Source organism: Drosophila miranda, chromosome XL (assembly GCF_003369915.1).
Source record: "Drosophila miranda strain MSH22 chromosome XL, D.miranda_PacBio2.1, whole genome shotgun sequence".
NCBI classification, from domain to species: Eukaryota; Metazoa; Arthropoda; class Insecta; order Diptera; family Drosophilidae; genus Drosophila; species Drosophila miranda.
This window is the reverse complement of record NC_046673.1, coordinates 3,776,220-3,802,799: the sequence shown is the minus strand read 5'-3', so window position 1 is coordinate 3,802,799 and position 26,580 is coordinate 3,776,220. Positions and strand designations below refer to the sequence as shown.

The following is a 26,580-nucleotide window of genomic DNA, read 5'->3' as shown; positions in this document are numbered from 1 at the left end:
TCGAGCATGTTTTTCGTGCTCTGGTTCTAAGTATTCGAATTTATTTACTTTTTCAGAGGGGTACAATATCTATTCCAGAGATGGTAGTGCAACTACTCGTTTCATTGCTCCTAACTGTTGAATAACAATTTAAAGTAAAGAAAAGTTTTTTAAGAATTAAATCATTTTTAGGCAAAAGATTTGATAGGAATTTGAAAATTGTAAAAAGTAAACCGATCCAAAGCACAAATGAGCTGAAAGTTTGCCGACACGCACACGCACAGGCAAACACTAATGCGGAGCATTAAATGTATGCCCGTCTGTGTGTGCGCGCCTGTGTGTGAGAGTGCCTTTAACCTTGTAACTAAATTGTTAGACATTTTAATTAATTTCCACTTTAATGATTACTTAGCTAAATGTTTTCTCGCTGCAGGCAAAAACGAGAGATACAACAGCAACAACGGATACAATAGCAGCAGCAGCACCAGCAGCAGAAGATACAACAGCTACAGATACTTGTAAACTAGATCCCATGGATCTGGAAAGCCTGGAGCACTACCAGAAGCTGCTGAAACCCAACAAAGACTTCGAGGAGTATTTCCTGTACAATCTGAGCTACTGCCAATGTCTCCGCATGCCGCCCAAGTGTCCGGAAACCCGTGTATACACAAGCATAGAAAATGCAGAAATGAAAAATGAGGCCATGGAACAACAAAACGCTGCGCCGGTGACGCAGGACACTGAAGTGCCCCCAAACAATGTCGTTCCACTAATGTCTGGCAAACTGATCTCCGTTCTCCTCAGTGCCCCGGTCGAGTTGCACTTAGTTAGTGAGCGTCACACTCGCGAACTGGTCCATCAAGTGCATAGTGCCATCAGTCAATCCTAATAGCTCCGGTAAAACTATTCACATTTTGCATAATTCATTAACATATTACTGGTATTTTGCAGAAACTGTATAATCCACATGGGCTGTGCCAACAACTATCAAACTATAAGACTTAACATGTAACATCCATCGGGGAAATTCGTCCACCCTCTCGTTACACCTAAAATGTTCTATCGTTGCAAAGACCCAAAGGTCAGGTGGCGAACGCTTTAGTCAAAAATACTTTACTCTTGAAAGGTGGTTTTCAATGAGTTTTCATTAAATTACTAGTATCTTAAGTTCGTAACTCTTTTTATTTTCCAAGACGGTTTGACCTTCTCTGAAATGATTCCATTCCACTAAAGCTTGGAGCTTTTCTTGAGCAGAATATCTGTAGAGCCAATAGTACAGATTCTTGTGTGGATGCGAATGCGATTATATCTTATATTCTTAATTCCCGATGAGAAATCTTTCCTGTGCTGCTTGCCGCGATTCGAGGACAAAATAAAAATGCTTTATACATGGATGCATATATGCGTTAGGTGCGAAACTTGCACGTGGTCACCTGCAACAAGGCTGGGAAGGTCCCGTCCAGTTCTGGTGCTTGTTTGCCCGCAAAGGAGCCTTTATCCCAGTGGATTGTCTTAATGGTTAACGTATTGTTGGGGGGCGTTGTTTAACGATTGCTAGGTCCTGATGACCCTTGGCATCCTCATCGGTGCATCCAGGGAAATGCACCTCCATTAGTGCTTTTAGGGCTTCTTCACTATCCTCTGTCCACTGTCCGTCATCTAGCTTTATTTGACTCTGTATGGTGTGCTGCTTTGAAAGAAGTTTCCGGATCCTTGCGGTTTCAGGTACTTTCTCGATGCTGGAGCAGAAGGTCCTCCACGAGTTTCGTTATGCCTTAAGTATTTCCTTCTTGTAACTCCTAAGTAGTAGGATTTTGTATTGCTCATTGACGAATCCCTTCTTTCGCTTGATTGGCGATCTTAAAGAATTCCTTGATGTTGTTCCTTTGGAGAAAAAACCGTCTTCAAAAGTCGTCGTTCTCTTTCGTAGTAACCAGAGCTCTCCGTTTTTTTTTTGTTTTTGTTTTGCACAAAAAATTTCGTAAATAAACTGTAGGTAAGTTCCTAACCAGCCTACAATCTGGAAATCTAGTCTATTCCACGAGTGCCTGACTTTTGATCTGTGTTAAAACATATTTGAAATTCTTATTTTTCGGCGCCGGTTTGTCGTGTTTGTATTATTGCAGTGAGTACGCAATACATTGCATCACAGCCCGCTCCCGTCTTGTAGCTGTTGTTGTATTATCACATTCTCCCTATCACCTAAACTTAAATTACTGTTCTTTCTCTCTCGCTCTCGTAACTTTCTGTTCAGTAGCTCTCTCTCTCTCTCTCTCTTATTAGCTGCTGCTGCAACTGCTCTCCTCTCCTCCTATTAGCGTTTGTCTGGTTTGCCACACTGGTCTGATAGTTAATTATTTTGAAATATTATTCGATTCTATTCAGTTATTTGTTATTTTTGGCAATCTGCAGCTTCTTAATGCAGCAGTGCAGCAGCTGATTTCGTTTGCCACTCCAAGGGCAACGACAACTGCTGGCGATGCAGATTCGGTAGCCAAATTCATCGCCTCGGAGATCGTCTGTAGCGTCCGTGTCCGTGGTGTCAGAGAGCTCGCTAGCTGTCCCATCTATTCCGATCCCACCAGTAAAAAGACGTTCCGGACCTCCAGATATTGCCACCACAGGTACTAGGCCTGTGGTGCCTAAACCACTGGTGTCCATCCAAAACGACAAGTTTTTGTCTCACGGCTGGCCCCTGACCTCACATCTAACGATGTAACAAGCTTAGCTTTCATACAAAGAAAAACGAGGGGGAACGTTGTGAGTTGCTGCGGACACCGCAACTCTACAGTTATACCCGATACTAAGTCAGTATGGCTCTCCTCCGGCAGACGCCGCTAATATTAAACGACACGACAAGGAGTGCGTGCGAGAGAGACAGAAAATCAGTCTGAGCGTGACGTCGGGTGCTGCGTAGCCAGTGCAAATTGATTTGTTCCTTTTGGCTATAAAAATGATCTAATCTGATCCAGATTTAGCAATCTGATATATATGATCATTATCTATGATTCTGCGTTTTTAGTTTTCTTGTATCCTCAATATTGTGGATGCAACAGATTTTCGTCCTTTGTGTGGGCGGAAGGGGGTGGGGCGAAATTTTGAGATGCACGTTTTATAGTAAGATCTAACAGGAGTGCGGATACCAAATTTGGTTACTCTAGCCTTAATAGTCTCTGAGATTTTTGAATATCCCCAGATTTTCGTCCTTTGCGGGGGCGGAAGGGGGTGTGGCGAAATTTTGAAACAAACTCGTCTCGGTCCGATATATTAGGAGTGTGGATACCAAATTTGGTTGCTCTAGCTTTTGTAGTCTCTGAGATCTAGGCGCTAATGTTTTACTCTAAGCAAAGCCGCCTATGCTACGTGTGTGTTAGAGAGAGACAGGGCGAGAAAAAATGAAATTGTTTTCTTGATGCTGGCTATAATAATTATACGATCTGGTTCAGATTCTGCGTTTTTAGTTTTCTCGTATCCTCAATATTGTGGATGCCACAGATTTTCGCCCTTTGTGGGGGCGGAAGTGGCCGGGGCGAAGTTTTGAAATATTTTTGTAGCAGTGACATATCACAGAAGTCTGGATCCAAAACATCGTTGCTCTAGCTCTTATAGTCTTTGGGCACTAGGCGCTGAAGGGGACGGACGGACGGACGGACGGACGGACAGACTTACAGACAGACATGGCTCAATCGACTCGGCTATTGATGCTGATCAAGAATACATATACTTTATGGGGTCGGAAACGATTCCTTTTGGACGTTACACACATCCACTTTTACCACAAATCTAATATACCCCAATACTCATTTTGAGTATCGGGTATAATAAAAGCCGTCGGTTTAAAGGTGGAGAAGTTTAATTTCTCTTGTACCAGGGAGATAGCTTCATTTAAGATGGTGGTGATGGAGTTCAAGGCTAAGAAGAAGAATAGGCCCTCCATAACTCTTACAAATCATCCCAATGTGCCATCCTCATCTTCCTTATCTGGCCGTCCTGCTTCCACCCTTCCAAAAAACTAACTTATCTTTTAGTAACCTATCAGAATGTTAGAGGCTTACGTAGTAAGTTCAGTATTCTCTTCCGGGATAGTGTTGCATGTGCATTCCACGTTATTGTGTTTACCGAAACCTGGTTACAGCCGGACATTCTTAGCTCCGAGGTTTTGGTCGGTACGCAACTTTTAGAAAGAACCGTTCGTCGCGATGTGCTGCAGGGGTTCACTGTCCAAGTTCAACAGGAACTGGAATTCCTGTGTGCAAAACTGATTCTTCCCGCTTTCGCGGGATTACTCATTACGTACTCGTATATTCCACCTTCTGCAGATATCTCAATTTATGAGCTGTATTGAGCCCACGCATGTATGTACATATGTAATACTCTGTTATATATATAAACTGATATACAAGTGCGTATATAAACGCAGTGACATTAACAACTATGGTTTATGTTAAACATTCCTTTTGAACGGCAACATGATGTGCCTCTTGAGCGCGGATTAGTAGCTGCCCAAACTGCAGATCAAGCATTTCCCCAAAACACAGGCAGAACCCAAACGCACTCATACTGAGGCTAAGGGTATCTTCCAATAAGCCCCTTAATGCTGATCATGCATTTCCATATACCCAAGCAGAGACAGCTCGCACTTATACTAATGCAGCGGTACTCTCTTCGTAAGATGCATGGGAGAACTCTCGCTCTCCGATAAACATAAGAACAATTGTACCCTAGGCTAAGATTCAAAAAGATTCCAATAAACACTCTTGAATAAGAACTGAAACTAAACAGTCCTACTCCCAACATTATAGAGCAGCACTAGTCCGCTTTAACCGCTGTTTCTTCCTCGCTATCAACTTGCCAGGAACTGTTTAGTCTTCAGTAAACGAGTGCCCATGTCACGACATGACTTTGTTGACGGCTTGCTTGACCTGTCCTGACCTGTCTCAAGTCAATCATGTGGAACATTTTTTGGGTCGATTGCTTCATCTGTGCTTTGTTAGCCCGAGCGCTTCCGCTCACAGAAGACGCCTACTATCTTACTTTCGAAGTGTCGCTAGATATAGGACCAACTGTATTGGATCGGTCGAGTAGGCTACCTGAACGTGTCCGCATACGAAAACTTTTTTTTTGAGCCGTGAAACTGAAAAGCACTTCATCGCTCCATAACAAATTTTTCCAAAATGAAAATTGTTTGCCGGTCAATTTTTTGGCAAACTCAAGTCGCTTTAACTTATTGCGCTGTGCTATTTTCAGTATAGCTTTGAATGTTCCATAATCAGCTTCCTTAAGACGTCTACGTATTGTCCGTTCACTGACATCAACATTTCCTGTTTCCTTCAATTCATTGGCAACCAATCGAGGAGTTTTCAAGACATCCTGTTTACATTGCCGCAAAACAAAAGTGTCTGCCTTGGCAGTTGTCTGTCGTGGTTTGCCACAACGTGCAACATTTTTTCCAGTGTTGGTTATTTTAAATTTGTTTTTTTTTTGGTAACAGATTATCTGACGTGAAATATACTACAATGTACTGATATTTTGCACTGAAATACCAGAGTTGAACTTCACAATTATTTCATTTTTAAGAGATGCTCTGAATTCCAATGTGTAACTCATATTTCACAAATTATTGAACGAAAACAATTTGTATCAGTATTTACAATCTCTAAACTGAGATAATAGGTAACAATGGTTTCGCTTTCGATCACCAGCAGAGCAATGCAAATTAATTGAAGTTCTGACAAAATACTTTTGTCCAGCCAATATCAGCTTACGAATGAGAATAAGAAGCATATTAAGAAAACGCAAAATGCAACTATGAAGATAATTAGCAATATACTTTATGCATTCATGTACTTAGCGGTAAATCAGATAAGAGAGCTGTAACATGTAGCAATTCGTCAAAATTCAGCGCTAAACGTCGCGTAGAGCTTGTCAAAATACTTATGCCGACGTGTGTATGATAGATCGAGGCATAATTGATTGTGTGATCGTATTACGTCGCACATGAATTATTCCTGAGACATGAATGAATATCAGCAAAACGGAATATGTAAAAATCGTATGGGGATAAAAATAAAGAAAACAACCATCGATGAAAGGGGCTGCAGAAATGCCTCTTTCGAAAGGAAATCGCCTGCAGGCTTGCCTGAACGGTTTTCTTATATAGTACATATATATATCCCTCTAAACGGGATCCCTGTCAAATGTATCATCTCTCATAAAGTCTTTGAAAATTCTTTCATTTAAACAATTTTAAGTTTTAAACCAAAAACTGGAAAAATTGTAGTCGCTTTTAGTGGCATTATAAGTGAAAAAAATTTAAAGAATGGCTTACCCGAAAAATACAGAAACCTACATGGAGAATCTGAAGAGGACGCATGATCGCCACAATAGCGTCCGACAGCGCCAGCGCAAAAGCTCCTCCGGATGCTCTCTTCAGAGGGAGTCGTGCTCCCCTCACCGCCTACCCAGAAGCACACGAAAGGTGCAAGACGTAAGTGAAGAAAAGAATATCAGGGCAGAGCACCGGCAGCAGGAGGGGGATCCGGGGATCCGCGGAGTCCAAGTCGGAGGAATGCGGAGGCCAGGAACTCTTTGCGGCTGAGTGCCACCATACAGGAGATCCGTCGAAGATTCCGCCGAAGATGCTTGCAGTGATGCAGACTTTTATTTGGGGTTTTTGTAGGCATGTTTAGCAAGAAAAGCCGCGACTATTTCGGTGTGTGCCTTTATATAATTCTATAATAAATTTTTCCACAAAATGGTAGCTTCCATTTTCCGAATAGTATTGTATTTGTATTTGGGTAATTACACCCTTCCCTCCCCTGTATGAGGAACAAACAGCTATATGAGTATCACATGTGTAGCAGAATCACACAGGAAGGTTCGATCTAGACTCTAGAGGTACTAAAAGCTTCGGGTTCCAGAGCTACTTGAGCGACGTCCATCACGATGCAGTAAATGTACTGCTTCTGTACTGTACATTTGTATAAGATCCAATTCAAGATATTAATTAGACTATAAATTTATTTGTATTTGTTTCTCAGTATGCTAAATTCTATTTCTTTATGACAAACATTTTGGGCCCTTCCAAGAGATTAATTACTCGCACATTCGTATATTGCTGCAGTGAAAAGCATTTACTTAGAGCTGGTGTACTTCGTGACGGCCTTGGTTCCCTCACTGACGGCGTGCTTGGCCAGCTCTCCCGGCAGAAGTAGCCGCACAGCCGTTTGGATTTCCCGACTTGTGATGGTGTACTTTTTGTTGTAGTGACCCAAACGAGAGGCTTCCGAGGCAATGCGCTCGAAGATATCGTTTACAAAGCTGTTCATGATGCTCATCGCCTTGGAGGAGACACCAGTGTCCGGGTGGACTTGCTTAAGAACTTTCTAGATATAGATGGCATAGCTCTCCTTCCTGACCTTGCGCCTCTTCTTCTTGTCGGTAGTGTTGATGTGGATGTTCTTCTGTGCCTTTCCAGCCTTCTTGGTTGCGTTCCCGCTTGCAGTTTTCGGTGGCATTCTTACCCACTGAAGTTTCACGATTTCGAAATTCACTCAATACTCAACACAACGCTTGCCGTGAGGGGCGCTCAGCATTATACTTCTTTGCGAGCAGTCTATTCAGGTTTAATGCAAACTAAACTACCAAGTAAAAGAGTCCGGAGATGCTCTCCAGCTGGCTGTGTGATAGCCTGGTACTTTGCATTGCAGACTGGCTGCGATTCACTTGCACCCGAAGACACCGAAATGCAGCAGAGTGAGGGTCAGTGTTCTATTTATAGCAAACACCTGAAGACACGAGTGATGCCGAGGAGTGCGCTTATGTCCGACTCGCTCGCATATGCAATCGAAGCACGAGGCCGAAGTCGCAATCGAACACTCCCTCCACAAACTGCACATATAATAGATCAGCAATTCCTCCGACCACTTATTCTGCGCTTAAAAGTGTACGACGTGCATTGTGGTACATGAAAATGACCCGAACCAAGGCGACTGCTCGTTTCTCGAACTTCGGTAATGCGACAGCCGAAAGACCAGCTTACAGGGCCGCACGAAAAAGTGCTCCGGCCGACGCAAGATCATTTTGGGGTAAGAAGAAAATGCACTTTTATTGAAGCTCTTATTAAAGAATGCCCTGCAGCGCATATTTGATTGATTTTTTATGTTTCTCCAGCGGCAAATTTCAAATCCAGGATATCGGCTTCTCCGTCGCCGGAGACTTCTGCAAAGAAGTCCCCAAGCCCAGTGCCAGTTCCAGTCCCAGCATCACATCCCCCAACCCGAGACATGGTAGACGCCTCGATTAAGAGCTTGAATGAACGTGGTGGCTTTTCATATTTGGCGATCAAGAAGTATATTGCGGCCGAATACAAATGCGATGCCCAGAAGCTGACTCCATTCATCAAGAAGTATTTGAAGTCGGCCGTTGCCGATGGAAAGCTGATCCAAACATCGGGCACAGGTGCGTCTGGCTCGTTCAAGCTGTCAGCATCTGTGGAGCGGAAAGATAAAGAAGCCAAGAAAGAGAGAAAAGCCAAGAATACAGCAAGCCCCAAATAGGCGGCCAGAGCCGCAACAAGAAGCCAAATGCGAAATGAAGCGAAAATGTCAGACGCCGCCAAGAAGACCGCCCGGCGCGGATGATGCAAATTGAGAAAGGACAAAGGGCAGGGAGGAAGGTGGAAGACCGATGAAAACTGGAACCCTGAAGGCGAAGCCGCCAGTGGCAAAGGTCAAGTCGAGCCCTGCAAAGACAACGGCCCTAGCAAGGGCACTAGCTCTTAACGACGACGATGGCCTAAACGAGAACGAGAACGTGGATGTGCGCGATTGATGGCCGGATACGAAATATTAGGTAGACTTAGACAAACTATATCGGAAGAGATGCAAATTATCGTTATAAATATGTAAATACATATATGTACTGTGTTTAATATAAGGGAGAATTAAAAATATAGAAAACATTTTTTCGGTGAACTGCGCTGCTGACTAACCGGGAAAGCCCCGCATTTTGTTGAGCATCGTTATGGTGGCAGCCACCAGGGGTCGGGATCCCGTCACCAACACATCTACTTCACTTTTCATGCCGAATTTTTGGTCCCGGTATTTGGCTTGAACGTGTTCAAAGAAGGCGTTGACGGAGGCGGACGTTTGCGAAGTGTCCTTTTTGCCGGTCTCCTCGCACAGGCCTCGCCAGGTTCTGGCATTGCGCTTGGCTCGCTGCAGCTCCTCCATGACATGCCACTCCTCGTCTGGCAAAATTTCGCCCTCTGTGAAGTTGGGGCAGGGTACAAAGTGTGCCTCGTCGAAGTTCACATTGAAGCGAAGGATTGTGAGCAGGTCTTTGGCATTGGAATCGCTGGTCTTGTTGTAAAGCAGGATCTTTGTGGCGCGATGAGAGCGGGTGAGAGTGTAGAACCACTCGCGGCAGACCATCATCGATTCCACAGAGTCGGCAGTGTCCAAATAGACGTTGTACATGTCGTGCTTGACGATATCGAAGTGCCCCACCGACTCAAAGGTCTCAAGGCCGCGCATTGCTGCCTGGGTCAGTTGGGTGCACTTGGGATCCAGGTCCAGATTCAGGCCCACCACAAACTCGGGCTTGTGGCGTCTGAGGTAGTCGTAGGCCAGCTGGGTGGCCAATGAGGCATTCAACTTTACGGAGTGGTTGGCCTTGGTGAGAAAACGCTTGTGGCTGGGATTTGCCTCGGTCAGCGCATTGAATGTCGGGACACGGTGGAGCTTGGCGCCCATCTGCTTGGCCTTCTGAGCCAGGACCTCACAGCACTCCGGCTGGCTCACATTTGTGAAGATGGTGGCCGCCGGCTTCATGATTTCTCCCTTGGCCCAGGCAATGTCCCGCATGGACTCGCTCAGGTTGGAGCCCTGCTCCCAGCCCAGAGTGCTGATGCCGATGGTTTTCGCATGCAAGGTGATATTGGTGGAATCGCTGGCGCCTCCACGGCCCACCTCCACAATGGCAACATCCACATTCGTGTCGCGGAACGCCCGGAAGGCCATGGCCGTCAAGATTTGGCTGTGAGCCGGTGTGGGATCCATGTCAGCCAGCTCCGGATAGATTTTGTGGATTAGCTCGGTGAACTGAGCCTCGCTCAGAGGCTCCCCATTGATGCGGATTCTCTCGTACGAATATATGAGGTGCGGGGAGCAAAGAAGGCCGGTCTTGATGCCATGCGCCATCAAGATATTCTGCACAATGCCACACGTGGTTCCTTTACCCTTCGACCCTGCCACCTGAATGACTGGAATGCTCTCCAATTGTTCCTTGGATACACCCATCTTGTGCAGGAGCTCCAGGGTGTGTTTTATGAAAGGATCCACCTGAGCTTTGCTCATCTTCGACCGCATGCGACCGAGCACAGGCTCGAAGGAATGAAAGATGTTCAACCGTCGGACGGCCTCCAGGTAGGCCATACGCTCGGGCGACTTGGCCTGCTCCTCCGGCTCTTGGGGATCTGCGGCAGATTTATTGGGTCCTACGGATGCCGCTGCAGCTGCAGCTGAAGCCTCGCTAACCTGCTGCATCTTTTTCAGTTGAAGGTCGCGTCCCGCCTGCTGCTTGGCACTCAATTCCTTAAGAAGCTGGGCCTGGTTCTTCTGTGAGCCGTGCATGCGATTCATCCAGGACTTGCGCTGATCCTCGGCTGAGGAGCCTTTGGTTTCATTATCGCCCTCTGCCTTATTTTGCATCGACTGCTGCTGCTGCTGCCAGTTAGATTGTCCGGGAGTCGGCCCCATGCTTGGGCCAACGCCCACGCCCACGCCCACGCCCACGCCAACGACTCCTTGGTCTGGTTTGACACCGCCTTGGGCTGCCAGTTTTGCTTTGAGCTGCATTTCGGCTGAATATTTGCTCCACTTGGCCCGCTGGTCGGAAAAGCTGGGCGCTGAAGCGGCTGTAGTTGGTTAGAGTGCATATGCAGGAGAAAGGAATATGAATTGGATTTGTCAGAGTGTGAGTAGGAATATAAATAGAAATATTATTATTACCTGTCTTGTGGCCAGCCAATGGCCGACTATTTCCTGGATTTCCTGTATTTCCTCTTTTCCCGTCCGGATTAGTATCCCCGGGAACCGATGGCTGGGCCTCCGAGGACTCCGGCTCCTGTTCCTCCTTGGGCTTGTAGCCCTTGAAGAATTTATTGCTCGCGTGAGCAGTGCCCTGCCAGACCGTTGGACCCCGGCGACGGACCTTCGATATCGTTGTTATTAACGAAATCATCGTTTTTCTTTTGTTCGATCCCTCTTTTTCGATCCCTTTTCAGCGGCCTGAAACTGTAGGGTCTGAAACTATAGCTCAGATAAATCTAAAAATAATTTTTCTAAAAACAGAATGTATGAACTTTGATTTAAGGTACACTTGGAAGAATGTTTGTGGAACTGATGTGGGGGATAGAATCCGGAAATGTAAGAGTCTGACAGATAAAGAAACGGTAGAGCGGGGAATAGTATTTGTTTATGGGAATAAGACGGACTACAGTCTATGGTGTGTAACAATGATCCGAAAATCTACACCTATATTGTTGTAAACATTTGAAAACCAAATCATCAATGCCGTCATTGTCGGAAAATCAGATCATTAGGACTCGCAAGGACTCGTAAGGACTGTCGATTATATTTTGAAACTAGCTGCTCTTCCAGCATCCTTTTCTGAAATCGTGGCAATCGAGACATGGTAGACGCCTCGATTAAGAGCTTGAATGAACGTGGTGGCTTTTCATATTTGGCGATCAAGAAGTATATTGCGGCCGAATACAAATGCGATGCCCAGAAGCTGACTCCATTCATCAAGAAGTATTTGAAGTCGGCCGTTGCCGATGGAAAGCTGATCCAAACATCGGGCACAGGTGCGTCTGGCTCGTTCAAGCTGTCAGCATCTGTGGAGCGGAAAGATAAAGAAGCCAAGAAAGAGAGAAAAGCCAAGAATACAGCAAGCCCCAAAAGGGCGGCCAGACGACTCTCGCCCGGGTCATTGGCCCCCTGCCGATTCCTCCCAATTTCTCGGTGGCCGCTCGCCTAAATCTGGAGAAGAAGCTGCTGGTGCTGAACGCGAGGCTGGCGTTCTACGCGTTTGGCACCTGGTGGATCGGATCAATGATCGTGCCATACCGCGGACGAAGGATATGCAACTGTTCTTCCGCTTCGCCGAAGTCCTGCAGTTCCAGATGTATCTGTGCCACCGGCCAAAGCAGCACCGCTACTTTGTCCTCTGCTATGTCCTTAAGGACCGGCGAGACTTCATGGCCCACGTCACGGTGCCCTGCCCCCTGCTCCGGAAGTTCGTTCACTGCTACCCCCAGACGATGGGCAACATCCACTACGTGGAGGATATGTTCCAGCTGACGCCCGTGCCCCCCCAACTCTTCTCCTCCTGGAGAAAGGCCATTTCGAGCCTGATCACCGGCCGCTCCCTCTACAATCGTTTGGCGGAGCTGACCTACATGCTCTTCCAGCCAGAGGAGCCGCTGTTGGCTCTCACCAGACTACCAGGTGACTGACAAATTTAATGTTCAAAATTTGTTGAATGTAGTAATTCAACAGACATTCTTTGACAAGAATAAAAGCTTTGAAGTCTTTCCCATGAATTGAGTTTCAGTACAGAAAATTTGATTAAGAATAATGCTGTGTATTTTCTGGGTCATTCTTAAGTAGACATAAAAACTAGCTAGCAATTTTAATTGTTGGCATTCCGGCTCAATGCTCTCAGACCTCCTATGTTTACACCATGCAACAACATTAAACTCGAAACTCAAAATTCGAAAAAAGTCGAGGCCAACTTTTTCTGATAGTCTTGGGGCTCCAACATTTTATAATAAACGAGGGGGAACGTTGTGAGTTGCTGCGGCGACCGCAACTCTACATTAATACCCGATACATAGTCAGTATGGCTACATTGAGCGACAAGGAGTGCGTGCGGGAGGGACCGAAAACGTGTCTGATCGTGTCGTCGGGCGCTGCAAAGCAACTGCAAATTGATGTGTTACTTTTGGCTATAATAATGATTCGATCTAATCCAGATACGATAATCTGGTAGATATAGTCATTCTCTATGATTTATTTTCTCGTATCGTCAAAATTGTGGATACCACTGATTTTCGTCCTTCGTGGGGTCGGAAGTGGGTGGGGCGAGATATTAAAATAAACTTGTAACAGTGACATATCACAGAAGTCTGGATCCAAAACATCGTTGCTCTAGGTCTTATAGTCTTTGAGCACTAGGCGCTAATAGGGACGGACAGACGGACGGACGGACAGACAGACAGGGCTCAATCGACTCGGCTATTGATGATAATCAAGAATATATATACTTCATGGAGTCGGAAACGCCTTCTGCTGGCCGTTACACACATCAATTTGTACCACAAATCGAATATAGCCCAATACTCATTTTGAGTATCGGGTATAATAAATATTAAAAGACCAAGTACACTAGGAGCCACCTTAGTGGGACTTCCCTTCTAGTTGGGGATCCACTAATCATATGATAGACAGCCCCCTTTATGGGACTTTACAGGCTGCTACACTAACACCATGGAACCACTGCAAATCCCATAGCCAAGTTCTAAGAATATTAATTGCATTACGGGGATTTGTATCGCAAATCACTCGCAAATTAGCTGCAAGCCAAATTAAAAACGGTATTAAGGTATCGGAACGTGTACCCAAAAACTTTTATCAAATGTGAGATCTGACGCATAACCGATGCACGAAAACAAGAAACTGTTGCCTATTTAAAGACTTTCTGAAAACTTATTCCTTAAATGACCGAATCACCCTTTTCGGAGCGGATTTTGAATCAATATCCATCTACTCGGAGATAAAGATATCTATTTAATGCACTGATTGGCCAGCCATTGAGTGATCAATTTCCCGAAAAATTGAGGTACGCCTCTGGCCTCTATCCATGTCCATATAAACAAAAAAAATACATACATATTTAAATATTGAAATTTTCCGCAGCTTTGCAGAGAACAAGTTGAGCAGATCCCAACACTGATGAATCCCCTACCATGCATAGCCTCACAACTGTAGTTTATATCTATGTATCTATTAGCTAATCAAGTTAATACTACATCAAAAAGTTGAACGCAATGTTAATTTAGTCCGAGTATTTATTAATATATAATATATATCAGCAGATAGTCCAAGTCCAGATTTCCCTTCGCGCCGGTCCTAACTTTGTCTTCTATAACAAGTTTGGTCTGGACTGTCGCTGCAGTGGCTTCACCAGCCAGCTGAGGATGAAGTCGAGGTGTCCAATTCCATAAAGATGTGGACACCCGCCGACTATGCCAATAGTCGTAATACCATAAGCTCTATGAGTCGCCTGGACTCGAATTTCTCGGCAAGTAATCACCCATCTGTGGAAAGAGCAAAGGTTTTCAGAGCATATGTAGACTTCAACAGCAGTGAAGCTTATTGTGGAGAATATAAAAGGGTAACCGAGCAGCCGCAGCCAGGTAAAAGAGAGGTAAAAGGAGCAGTTCAGCTGTTACAAAAGACATCATAGGAGCTTCCAGCTCCCACACCCATATGTTAATGTCGGCTTCCCTAAGAATTTGTCTAAATGGACATAGCCGTCAAAGGCCAACTCGACCACACAGTGGAAGGATAAGAGACAGCAGGACTGCAGCGTGGAAACATTTAAAATATCTTACGCCCACATCGTATGTAGGTAGGCGTTACATCGGCACACCAAAACTTTTTGGGATTCTTTAAGTAACACAGTAGCCCGCTTCATTTCAGTCAGTAGGTTGTGCCTTGGTTTTTAGTTCTGCTTTACACATTTAGCAGGTGCAGCAATGTGTGGAACGCAACTTCGTCTTGGTGCTACGATCGGCATATCCTTCGAATTCAATTAAGAAAATGTTCAGCGTCTGCAAGTGGTATGTAGTTGAAGTGTTCATTTACCTTGTACAAAAAAAGATGGTCATTACTCAGAACTCTGCAGGTCCATTCCATTTTAAATGGAAATTCTCAGCCAGCGTTTGCTCTTGCTGCTGCTCGTAGAAGATAATGGAATCCCCACCTATGGATATGTGACTATTTATGAATAAAGTATCAACCTCGATCTATGAAGATCGATGGGACCACTGCCCCCAATGGTACGCCAGCAACGATTCTTCTGATACTTCGGACCCGCAGCCACCGCCTCGACTAATAAGAACAATTTGCAAAGGCCGAGCCGGTGTACACAACGGTGACGACTGATGTTCTGGCCATAATCGTATGGGACCATGTGACAAGTAAGCAAAAAAAAAAAAAAAAAAAAAAAAAAAATTGCGAGCACGCTGATTATGTTATTTATTGTTCTATTAATCTGTTAATTTGGATTTCTAAAATTGATTTGTAATTCTGTTAATCTAGATCGATGTCAATCAATTACATTTGTGGATGATCAATGACCTTATGGGCGATTGAGTTTCGGTGTTAAAGACCCCTTTCGAAGCGATTTCGATTTCATCTTGGATTGGATTTAGTTTTCTAACTTTCCTTGAAGAAATCCCATATTATTTAATCAGCCAAAATATCTTCAACGTCTCCGGTATTCTGTAAGTTTCTTTTCTTTCGATGCCCACACAATAATACGCCGTTTCCAAGAGTTTTTTCCAGCGATATACTAATATCCTCCGCTCCAGTGTTTCCAAACGAAGTTTAGCGTTCAGATAGCGACCAAAGTCCGTCCCGGACATATGACTGAGGCTGCCGCCCGAAAAAATCTCGGAATCGCCGGATAAATCGTGGATCTTGCAGTTCAGTTGGCCTATGTTCAACCAAGCTCTACGGAGACAGTCCAAGATACAGTCTTTTGTAGTGGCGCTGTACAAAGTACCGGGGAATTGGTTACCAACTCGCCAAACGAAAAAAGGTTTAAGCTAGGATCTACATAAACTAACTTACTACAATGTCCGCTTAAAACTAACGGTACAATAACACGGGAAGAGGATACGATGATCCCCATTTGTCAGGCGACATCTTAATTGCTGCCCACCGCTGTCGTAGACGTTCGCAGTGTCAGGGGCGTGGCCACCGGAGGCGGCGATATATCGCTTGGCCCCGACACTGTCGCCGTCTCGTCTGGTGCAACGCTGCTGGTGAACTGAACGCTGAAGAAACGGAGCAGCGTCATCTGACTGTTCCGGCGGCTGGGAGTGGGTGTGCAGGGATGTGGCTGAGGTATGGTTTTGCTTGATCCGCCCGCACCACCTGCAGCATCAGTGTGCGAGATGCGGCGCCGGGGAGTGGCCTTAAAGCGGGGACTACACTGAAACTGGCGCAGGCACTGGAGACGCGGCGGGCCAAAACATCCACAGAGTTGGCCTGCTGAGCGAAACTTGCGTCCTGCCATTCATCAGCTTCTGCTTGCGCTTAGGCGACAGGATGGCCAGATGCAGTGCCTGCCCGTACAGCATGTAGTTGGGCGGCGAGTGGACCGTTGAGGCTTAGCAGCTTGGTCACCAGGGAAATATCATCAGCGGCGACGTTTTCCTTTTGCCATTTGCTTGGCGATGCCTCTTCCTCGCCAATCGCCGGCAGTGCAGTGCCACCTCTACATGCTCCAGATTGTAGATGTACGGCCGCTCGTCACTGCTGCCACTCAAAAGGTACTTTTCATCCGGACTCAGGCGGGACTTGATGTAGAAGGTGGAATTCAGCAGACCCTTTTAGCAGGCCAGCGACTAGGGGTAGTACGACAGCAGATTGTAGCTGTAAATCTTTTTGTCCATACAGTTGGCAAAGAGTCGCGGCCGACACAAGGCGGCTTGTGCCTGAGCAGCGGCTCCTTCCTAAAGCCCGTATAGTTGTGTCACAGATTCCACACCTTGATCACGCCGTCGCCAGCGCCACAGGATATCAGTGTGTTGTCGTCCTGGAAGGCCAATCCCTTGATTCTGCTCGAGGTTGCGAAGGAGGAGATCTGGGGCGTGCGAAAGCGCCGCTTTCGCTGCGAAACAGGATTGCCCGGACCCCCGTGTGGCCGCTGTTGATCCAGTTGTCCACACGAGGGGTCAGATCCATGTTGAGACTGACGACAAAATAGTACAGGGCAATGACAACAAATTCAGTTATTACATTTTACTAGAGATTTTTAATTTGTGTTTCGGGCCGAATCAAAATTTAGAAATACTGGGAAAATGTTCACATACTGTCCCTGAGAAAACAAACAAATTCACATCTCATCAGATTATGAAGTGCTTTAACTAAGAATAAACATTGCTGTCTATTTTCCATCTCATTCTTAATTTGACTTAAAAACTAGCGAGCAATTTTTGGCTTTCCGATTCAATGCTCATAGACCTCCTATGTTTAGGGGCTCTGAGAAATTGTGTACATTTCACAAATACTCGGGATGACGGGATGAATTCAATCGGAATGTTTATGGAAAAATTATTCCCGGAAGGGATTCACGATGCAGAAAGCGAAAAGTTCAAATCAGTCTAGATCCAGAAGCTCTTTGTCCGGAACATTTTTAGCATTGAATTTAGGTCTATATCTGTGAAACTAAATTTTAATACAATTTTTAAAAACGCTACCGCTGTTATTTAATAATGCGCCCAACATGGTGCGACGCTATATAAAAAGCACTGAAAAGGAAAAGTAATGCGTCGTGCCGAAACCCGAAGGACAATTAATGTAATAAATGCTTCATTCAATGGAGTGATTGTGAGATATAAGACAAGAGAAAGTAAGGCAAAGAAAACAGGAAAAAAACTCAAGAAAAATGACCGCAAATTAAAAATTACCAACCAATCTTAAGAAGGAAGACCACAAAGAACGCTTTATCAACAAAAACTTGCAAAGGAAGACCCCAACGGAAAATGTACCAACCAAACTTAAGAGGGCAGGCCCCAAAGGAAGATTTAAAACCATAAACTTAAGAAAAACGACCCTTTCCGGATAGTTAGTGAGCAACAATAATTTTAAAAATAAAAAGGTAAAAGGGAAAATTAAAGTAGTAATACTAAGGATATATGATTAAATAGAATTAGCCTAGCAGTATCCAAAAATTTAAAAGCAGAAAATATCAAAATACACGGTGGATAAACTAATTTTGGAGTTTGAAATATTAGAAGTGATTAATTCAGAGACAAGGACCGATCTGACCGCAGATCTGGTCAAACAATTAATAGCAATTTAAATTTCGCAAGTAAAGGAACACATCATAAGTGTGAAACGACAATTAGAATCCACATCTGATCAGGTTTCAGATTATCAGGCAGAAACAATAGACGAGACAATTAAAGATGACACCACTTTAAAAGTAATAGAATCCCTACCAATTTTCAATGGTGGATTAAACCAATACGTAGGATGGAGAGAAGCTGCAGAAACTGCAGTGAAACTATATAAAAGAGGAAGTAAGCAATATTTTATTGCCCTGACAATTTTAAGAAACAAAATAACAGGACCAGCACATGACGCATTGACCATCCACGGGACAGTTTTAAATTTCGATGCCATACTTTCACGACTTGACTTTGTTTACAGTGACAAGAGACCAATTTATATAATAGAACAGGAGCTAAGCGTTCTCCGACAAGGGAACCTTTCAATAATAGATTTCTATAACGAGGTTAACAAGAAAATTACATTGTTAATAAAAAAGACTATAATGACTCATGGAAAGGACAGTTATGATTCAACCAACGACAACCAAGGACTAACAGTTCACCATTCGACCAAAAAAGGGATTTTCAGAGGAATAACATGTCATGGGGACAACCCTATTTCTTGGGTAATAGACAACAAAATCAGGCCCCAGAACCAATGGATGTAGACGAATCAATACAAATCCAGAACCGACAGAACAGCACTCAATACAGGGGAAATAATAATAATAATAATAATAATAGATATTATCGGGAGAATACTAATGGTTATTATCGGAGAAATAATAACAATTATAACCAAGCTCAGCAATTTCGAGCAAACGTAGTACCGAATAATCAATCTAACGCAAATCAAGCTTAGAAACGAAAACCAAATGAAACGTCGGAACAACCGGCTAATAAAGCAATGCGGATAAATAACATTAAAGAGGACCATTTTTTAGATCAGCCCCCGAAGTAGGTCTACCCTACCTAAAAAGAGTAGATAAAAAATTAAACAAAGAATTAAAAGTTTTGATAGATACGGGAGCAACTTCCTGTTATATAAAAAAGAAAATTTACGAAAATAAAAAATAATTATCAATTTATAAGAAAGTTGCTACAGTAAATGGGTTTTCGATAATTAAATATTTCCATAATGTAACTATTTTTAACACAAAACAAGTGTTCTACGAAATAGATGGAATGGAGGCGGATTTACTAATAGGATTTAACCTATTAAAGAAAATCGTAGCTGTTATCGATACCGGAAAGGCGACTTTAAGTTATAAAGACAATGAAGAGAAACTAATATATGATGAGGTTCTTTCTTTAAACAAATTAACCTTTATAGAAGGAAAAACCATCCTTCCATTAAAGGAATTTATAATAAAAAAATATTTTGAAGAAGAAAAAGAAATGAAAAGTGATTCAGTAAAGGTAGAAGGAAGTTTATATAGCTTGGGATCAAAAAATTCTTAGCACGCCGACGAAGAATTATCCGTCAATAGTTTGGGATTCAAATATCCTGAACCCGCCGTCGTTGAATTATCCGCCACTAAAAGTTTGAATAGTTTGGGATTAAAGAATCCTGAACACACCGTCGTTGAATTATCCGACAATGAACAATTTAAAAGTTTGGGATGCAAAAATCCTGAACGCGACGTCGTAGAAATATCCGACATACAAAATTATGCAAATTCTGAATTGAAAAAAATGAAATTGTATAACACAATAACCTACAAAAAAGACAATTTAGAAAATCTCAGAGAGAAAATGGTATCTATCATCGAAGAAGACCATGCCAATATAGATTTACAGTTACCGTTCAGAACGGATATAAAAGGAGAGATTAACACTGAACATGATAGACCGGTATATGGCAAACAGTATCCATACGCTTATTCGGTTAACGATTTCGTTAATAACGAAATAAGTAAAATGTTAGATGAAGGTATAATCAGACCTAGTAAAAGCCCATATAATTCACCGGTAATAGTAGTACCAAAGAAGGGAGTAAATGAGGACGGAACTCCTAAACATAGATTAGTAATAGACTTTAAGAAACTTAATGAAAACACCATACCGGATAGATACCCTATGCAAGATCCTTCAGTTATCCTTGCCAATTTAGGTAAGGCAAAGTATTTCTCGGCCATTGATTTAGAGTCAGGTTTCTATCAGATTTTAATGAGAGAATCAGATATTGAAAAAACATCTTTTTCCATTAATAACGGTAAATATAAATTTCTGAGAATGCCTATGGGATTGACGAACGCTCCCAGAATTTTCCAAAGGGCAATGGACGACATACTTAGGGAACAAGTGGCGAAAACATGTCACGTCTATATGGACGATATCATAATATTTTCTAAAACTATAGAACACTATAAAGATCTTATTCATATAATACAGATTTTGCAAAACGCAAATATGAAAATTTCCCTAGAGAAGTCGAAATTCTTTCAATTAGAAACCAAGTTGCTGGGATACATTGTTTCCCATAATATCATTAAAACAGATCCATATAAGATTTATACAATACAAAACTATACAATTCCGAAAAATATCAGAGAGCCACGCAGTTTCTTATGATTAACAGGTTCTTACAGAAAATTCGTCCGAAATTATGCCACAATTGCCAAACCGCTAAAAAAATATCTGAGCGGAATCCAAAAAAAACTTGAGTTCAGCTAGATGAATCAGCAGTAGAAGCATTTAATAATTTAAAAGACAGTCTAATTGCACATATTGAATTGGTACAACCAGATTACAAAAAGAAATTCACGTTAACCAGAAATGCATCAGACATAGCAATAGGTGCAGTCTTATCACAAGATAGAAATCCTATAACATTTATTTCTCAGATTTTAAGTAAAACCAAGCAATTATATGCTAAAACTAAAAGGAACTATAAGCAATAGTATGGACATTCAAGAATTTGCGAAATTATTAATACGGACTGAGTGGGATTGAAATGCAAACAGATCACCAACCTTTTCCTTTTGCAATGTCACAAAAAAACCCAAACGTAGAAATGAAACGTTGGTACTACTTCATTGAAAGTTTCTCACCGAAGATCATTTATAAACCAGGCTTAATGTAGTGGCGGACGCCTTATCTCGAATTCAGATAAATCATATAACAGATAGTGATATCAACTAACCAGAATCGTAATCAGATTTAAATACTCAGCATTCAGCACAGAGTAGTTTTGAAAACGTCAAGAGACTAGGAAGCCTTTAAACCAATTTAAACAACAGCTACTATTATCGAAAGGAAGATTCACAGTTCATGAGTTAGTGAAAGCTTATGACAATACCCGTCATATTATTGATACAGTTGACAATTTGCTAATGATCAAAATCAGAATCAGAAAGAATTTATTCAGCCTAATTTAATAACAGGAATACATTGCACTCTAGATGATTTATACCTTATCCGACAAGAGAACATTTCATTAATTTTAATAATTTCTTAAGTTTATGGTTTTCAATCTTCCTTTGGGGTCTGCCCTCTTAAGTTTGGTTGGTAATTTTTTTTTTTTTAATTTGTAGTCTTTTTTCTTAGGTTTTATTAATAGATCTTTTAGATTTATTTAGTGTCATGAGTTTCTTTCGCACCTTAAGTTCCGGTTTTTGTTCCTGTTTTCTTTACCTTACTTTTTCTTGTCTTATATCTCACAGTCACTCCGCGTTTGATTGAAGGATTTATTACATTAATTAATTGTCCGTCGGGTTTCGGCACGAAATCGTCGCACCACGGTGGGCGCCAAATAAATAACAGCGGTAGCGGATCGCGTTTTTAAAAATTGTATTTAAATTGAGTTTCACAAATATAGACTTAAATTAAAGGCCAAAAAAGTCCCGGACAAAGAGTGTGTGCGATTTGAATTTTGAGTTCGACTTTTCGGTTTCGCTTCTGGATCTAGACTGATTTAAACTTTTCGCTTTCTGCATCGTGAACCCCTTTCGGGAATATTTTTCTGTAAACACTCCGATTGAATTTCATCATCCCGAGTATTGGATGTCGTCATCCAGAAGATTGAGAAATGTACAATACTCAAAGTGCAGAATCTGCAGAAAGTCGGGTGTGAGATTGTTTATCAGAAAGCCGGGGGTCAGATTGTTTATAAGAAGCCGGCTATGGGCAAAGATTGTTTATCAATTAAGGCGAGTGCCAAAGATTGAGATTGTGGCGGGAGCCAAATATTGAGATTGTATATCTTAAAAATCAATTAGGCGGAATCCAAAGATTGAGTTTGTGATGGAAGCCAAAGATTGAGATTGTTTTCGCCTTAGAAATCTAAAGATTGTTTACAACTCGTATAAGAGCTCGATGGAATTGAGTACGTTAACTTGGATATGATTTCCCAGAGCCCCTCAACAAAGTAGGTCTAAGAGCATTGAATCAGAAAGCCAACAATTAAAATTTCTAGCTAGTTTTTAGGTCTCATTAAGAATGAGATGGAAAATACACAGCAAAGTTTATTCTTAGTTGAAGCACTTCATAATCTGATCAGATGTGAATTTATTAGTTTTCTCAGGGACAGTATGTGAAAATTTGTCCAGTATTTCTGAATTTTGATTCGGCCCGAAACACAAATTAAAAATCTCTAGTAAAATGTAATAACTGAATTTGTTGTCATTGCCCTGTACTATTTTGTCGTCAGTCTCAACATGGATCTGACCCCTCGTGTGGACAACTGGATCAACAGCGGCCACACGGGGGTCCGGGCACTCCTGTTTCGCAGCGAAAGCGGCGCTTTCGCACGCCCCAGATCTCCTCCTTCGCAACCTCGAGAAGAATCAAAGGATTGGCCTTCCAGGACGACAACACACTGATATCCTGTGGCGCTGGCGACGGCGTGATCAAGGTGTGGAATCTGCGACACAACTATACGGGCTTTAGGAAGGAGCCGCTGCTCAGGCACAAGCCGCCTTGTGTCGGCCGCGACTCTTTGCCAACTGTATGGACAAAAAGATTTACAGCTACAATCTGCTGTCGTACTACCCCTAGTCGCTGGCCTGCTAAAAGGGTCTGCTGAATTCCACCTTCTACATCAAGTCCCGCCTGAGTCCGGATGAAAAGTACCTTTTGAGTGGCAGCAGTGACGAGCGGCCGTACATCTACAATCTGGAGCATGTAGAGGTGGCACTGTCGGGCCGCAGGGTCGACGTGACCTGCGTCGCCTGGGGATCCTCCTACGGCTGTTTCTTTGTCACTTCCAGCGACGATGCGCGGCACAAGATCTGGCACGTGGAACCCGATCTGCAGGGTCTCAGTGAGGCCGAAAAGGCGGACAAGTATCGCTGCCCCGCGAGCTATGTGGGCAAATTCAACAAAAACTCCACGGCTCTGGCCACCGGCAAACATAAGTACAAACTGAGGGATCTGGAGTCTGCGCCACGCTCGGTAAAGCACCTCATAGACCAGAAAAGGTGGCCAGCAGCATGGCAGACGCCGAGCAACCGCAGAAGCGCCCCAAAGGCGACGCTTCTAGCCGTCCAGCCCAGAGTCCACCTGCAGGCACATTTAGCTGCCGGCGATTGGCGAGGAAGAGGCATCGCCAAGCAAATGGCAAAAGGAAAACGTCGCCGCTGATGATATTTCCCTGGTGACCAAGCTGCTAAGCCTCAACGGTCCACTCGCCGCCCAACTACATGCTGTACGGGCAGGCACTGCATCTGGCCATCCTGTCGCCTAAGCGCAAGCAGAAGCTGATGATTGGCAGGACGCAAGTTTCGCTCAGCAGGCCAACTCTGTGGATGTTTTGGCCCGCCGCGTCTCCAGTGCCTGCGCCAGTTTCAGTGTAGTCCCCGCTTTAAGGCCACTCCCCGGCGCCGCATCTCGCACACTGATGCTGCAGGTGGTGCGGGCGGATCAAGCAAAACCATACCTCAGCCACATCCCTGCACACCCACTCCCAGCCGCCGGAACAGTCAGATGACGCTGCTCCGTTTCTTCAGCGTTCAGTTCACCAGCAGCGTTGCACCAGACGAGACGGCGACAGTGTCGGGGCCAAGCGATATATCGCCGCCTCCGGTGGCCACGCCCCTGACACTGCGAACGTCTACGACAGCGGTGGGCAGCAATTAAGATGTCGCCTGACAAATGGGGATCATCGTATCCTCTTCCCGTGTTATTGTACCGTTAGTTTTAAGCGGACATTGTAGTAAGTTAGTTTATGTAGATCCTAGCTTAAACCTTTTTTCGTTTGGCGAGTTGCTAACCAATTCCCCGGTACTTTGTACAGCGCCACTACAAAAGACTGTATCTTGGACTGTCTCCGTAGAGCTTGGTTGAACATAGGCCAACTGAACTGCAAGATCCACGATTTATCCGGCGATTCCGAGATTTTTTCGGGCGGCAGCCTCAGTCATATGTCCGGGACGGACTTTGGTCGCTATCTGAACGCTAAACTTCGTTTGGAAACACTGGAGCGGAGGATATTAGTATATCGCTGGAAAAAACTCTTGGAAACGGCGTATTATTGTGTGGGCATCGAAAGAAAAGAAACTTACAGAATACCGGAGCCGTTGAAGATATTTTGGCTGATTAAATAATATTAGATTTCTTCAAGGAAAGTTAGAAAACTAAATCCAATCCAAGATGAAATCGAAATTGCTTCGAAAGGGGTCTTTAACACCGAAACTCAATCGCCCATAAGGTCATTGATCATCCACAAATGTAATTGATTGACATCGATCTAGATTAACAGAATTACAAATCAATTTTAGAAATCCAAATTAACAGATTAATAGAACAATAAATAACATAATCAGCGTGCTCGCAATTTTATTTATTTTTATATTTTACTTACTTTAGTTCGAATTGCTTTTTTTGCTTACTTGTCACATGGTCCCATACGATTATGGCCAGAACATCAGTCGTCACCGTTGTGTACACCGGCTCGGCCTTTGCAAATTGTTCTTATTAGTCGAGGCGGTGGCTGCGGGTCCGAAGTATCAGAAGAATCGTTGCTGGCGTACCATTGGGGGCAGTGGTCCCATCGATCTTCATAGATCGAGGTTGATACTTTATTCATAAATAGTCACATATCCATAGGTGGGGATTCCATTATCTTCTACGAGCAGCAGCAAGAGCAAACGCTGGCTGAGAATTTCCATTTAAAATGGAATGGACCTGCAGAGTTCTGAGTAATGACCATCTTTTTTTGTACAAGGTAAATGAACACTTCAACTACATACCACTTGCAGACGCTGAACATTTTCTTAATTGAATTCGAAGGATATGCCGATCGTAGCACCTAGACGAAGTTGCGTTCCACACATTGCTGCACCTGCTAAATGTGTAAAGCAGAACTAAAAACCAAGGCACAACCTACTGACTGAAATGAAGCGGGCTACTGTGTTACTTAAAGAATCCCAAAAAGTTTTGGTGTGCCGATGTAACGCCTACATACGATGTGGGCGTAAGATATTTTAAATGTTTCCACGCTGCAGTCCTGCTGTATCTTATCCTTCCACTGTGTGGTCGACTTGGCCTTTGACGGCTATGTCCATTTAGACAAATTCTTAGGGAAGCCGACATTAACATATGGGTGTGGGAGCTGGAAGCTCCCAAGCTGTCTTGTGCTGAACTGCGCCTTGGCCGTCCTTCGTTCGGACTGCTCTCTTACCTGGCTGTGGCTGCTGGGTTACACTTTCGTAAGTGTACGGTAGTAAGCGCTATTGGCATAGTCGGCGGGGTTCCACTTCTTCATGGAATAAGGCATCTCGACTTAGCTGCAGGGTGAATTAACGAGCGTTAGATGGTTGTTAGCCTTTGTCAGAGTCCCCCATTTACATGGGCTTGCATGAATGTTCCTTTGTTGACAGGTTCTGGGTTTGAATAGCCGTCTTCTTGGCCCATTTGTAGAAGAAATACGATGGGACCGGTGCTACATGTTCCAGAGACTTTTGCTAATCACAAATTTGTTTGGCTACGTACCTGCGTACAATCAAGGCCATTGAGTTGAACCGCTGATGGGTGTCGCTCGTTGTGCACTATGGATTAGAAAATGCCACCTTCGGATTGACAAGTTCACAATTGATGACCATTTAATCTGAAATTCGTTTCGGCATAATTTTCACTAGAAGCAGAGATCAGCTGTTACAAACATGGTTGCATTACACAAGATTCGATAACTCATATCGAATTCAAATTTAGAATACACTTTTTTTACTGCATAGAATCCCTGTAACTATGTATAGGTATATTTTACTGACAATGATAGTATTCCATACTAGAGCATACACATTAAGCCCTCACTCTCACTGCATGCTTTTTTCATAAGATTTTATTACTCACGCAATCTTTAATTGAAGTGTAGTAGAACAAGGCTATAACCATACAGTATATAGACATGTCAGTGTCACCGAGAATGTCGCATGCGACGCGTTCTGCGTACGCTCCCCCCAGCATAGTTTTTTATTTCCAACATCCAAGGTGCCCGTAATTTTTTTTGTGGCGGAAAACTAAAAAAA

The 26,580-nt window shown here is 43.5% G+C and overlaps 2 protein-coding genes, 1 long non-coding RNA gene and 3 pseudogenes across 4 annotated transcripts; 4 read left to right on the top strand and 2 right to left on the bottom strand.

Moving 5' to 3' along the window:
• The first annotated feature begins 46 nt into the window (after positions 1-46).
• Positions 47-1,340, top strand: LOC108165088. The gene is made up of 2 exons (XM_017301140.2): positions 47-876; positions 931-1,340. Exon 1 carries the CDS (start codon positions 512-514, stop codon positions 866-868), a length of 357 nt encoding a protein of 118 aa, XP_017156629.1. The 5' UTR covers positions 47-511; the 3' UTR covers positions 869-876; positions 931-1,340.
• Positions 1,341-7,105: 5,765 nt separating this feature from the next.
• LOC108160525 lies at positions 7,106-7,614 on the bottom strand (annotated as a pseudogene).
• A 110-nt stretch (positions 7,615-7,724) lies between these two features.
• On the top strand, positions 7,725-8,893 carry LOC108160509 (annotated as a pseudogene).
• Positions 8,886-11,283, bottom strand: LOC117188226 (folylpolyglutamate synthase, mitochondrial-like). The gene is made up of 2 exons (XM_033391738.1): positions 10,992-11,283; positions 8,886-10,897 (listed from the first exon to the last, which is right to left on the bottom strand). The coding sequence occupies exons 1-2, from the start codon at positions 11,221-11,223 to the stop codon at positions 8,967-8,969; spliced, it is 2,163 nt and encodes a 720-aa protein (XP_033247629.1). The 5' UTR covers positions 11,224-11,283; the 3' UTR covers positions 8,886-8,966.
• A 3,512-nt stretch (positions 11,284-14,795) lies between these two features.
• Positions 14,796-15,852, top strand: LOC117188000. 2 transcript variants are annotated; one of them, XR_004472410.1, is made up of 3 exons: positions 14,796-14,887; positions 14,953-15,247; positions 15,369-15,852. It is a non-coding gene; the product is annotated as an uncharacterized LOC117188000 (long non-coding RNA). The 2 variants fall into 2 exon arrangements; XR_004472411.1 differs by having other exon boundaries at positions 14,943-15,247.
• A 6,861-nt stretch (positions 15,853-22,713) lies between these two features.
• Positions 22,714-25,249, top strand: LOC108160533 (annotated as a pseudogene).
• Positions 25,250-26,580: the final 1,331 nt, after the last annotated feature.

Coding starts and splice junctions, on each gene's coding strand:
- LOC117188226 (XM_033391738.1), bottom strand. CDS start 11,223: ATGATTTCGTTAATAACAACGATATCGAAGGTCCGTCGCCGGGGTCCA. Junction 10,898..10,991: donor ATTGGCTGGCCACAAGACAG/GTAATAATAATA, acceptor AACCAACTACAG/CCGCTTCAGCGCCCAGCTTT.
- LOC108165088 (XM_017301140.2), top strand. CDS start 512: ATGGATCTGGAAAGCCTGGAGCACTACCAGAAGCTGCTGAAACCCAAC.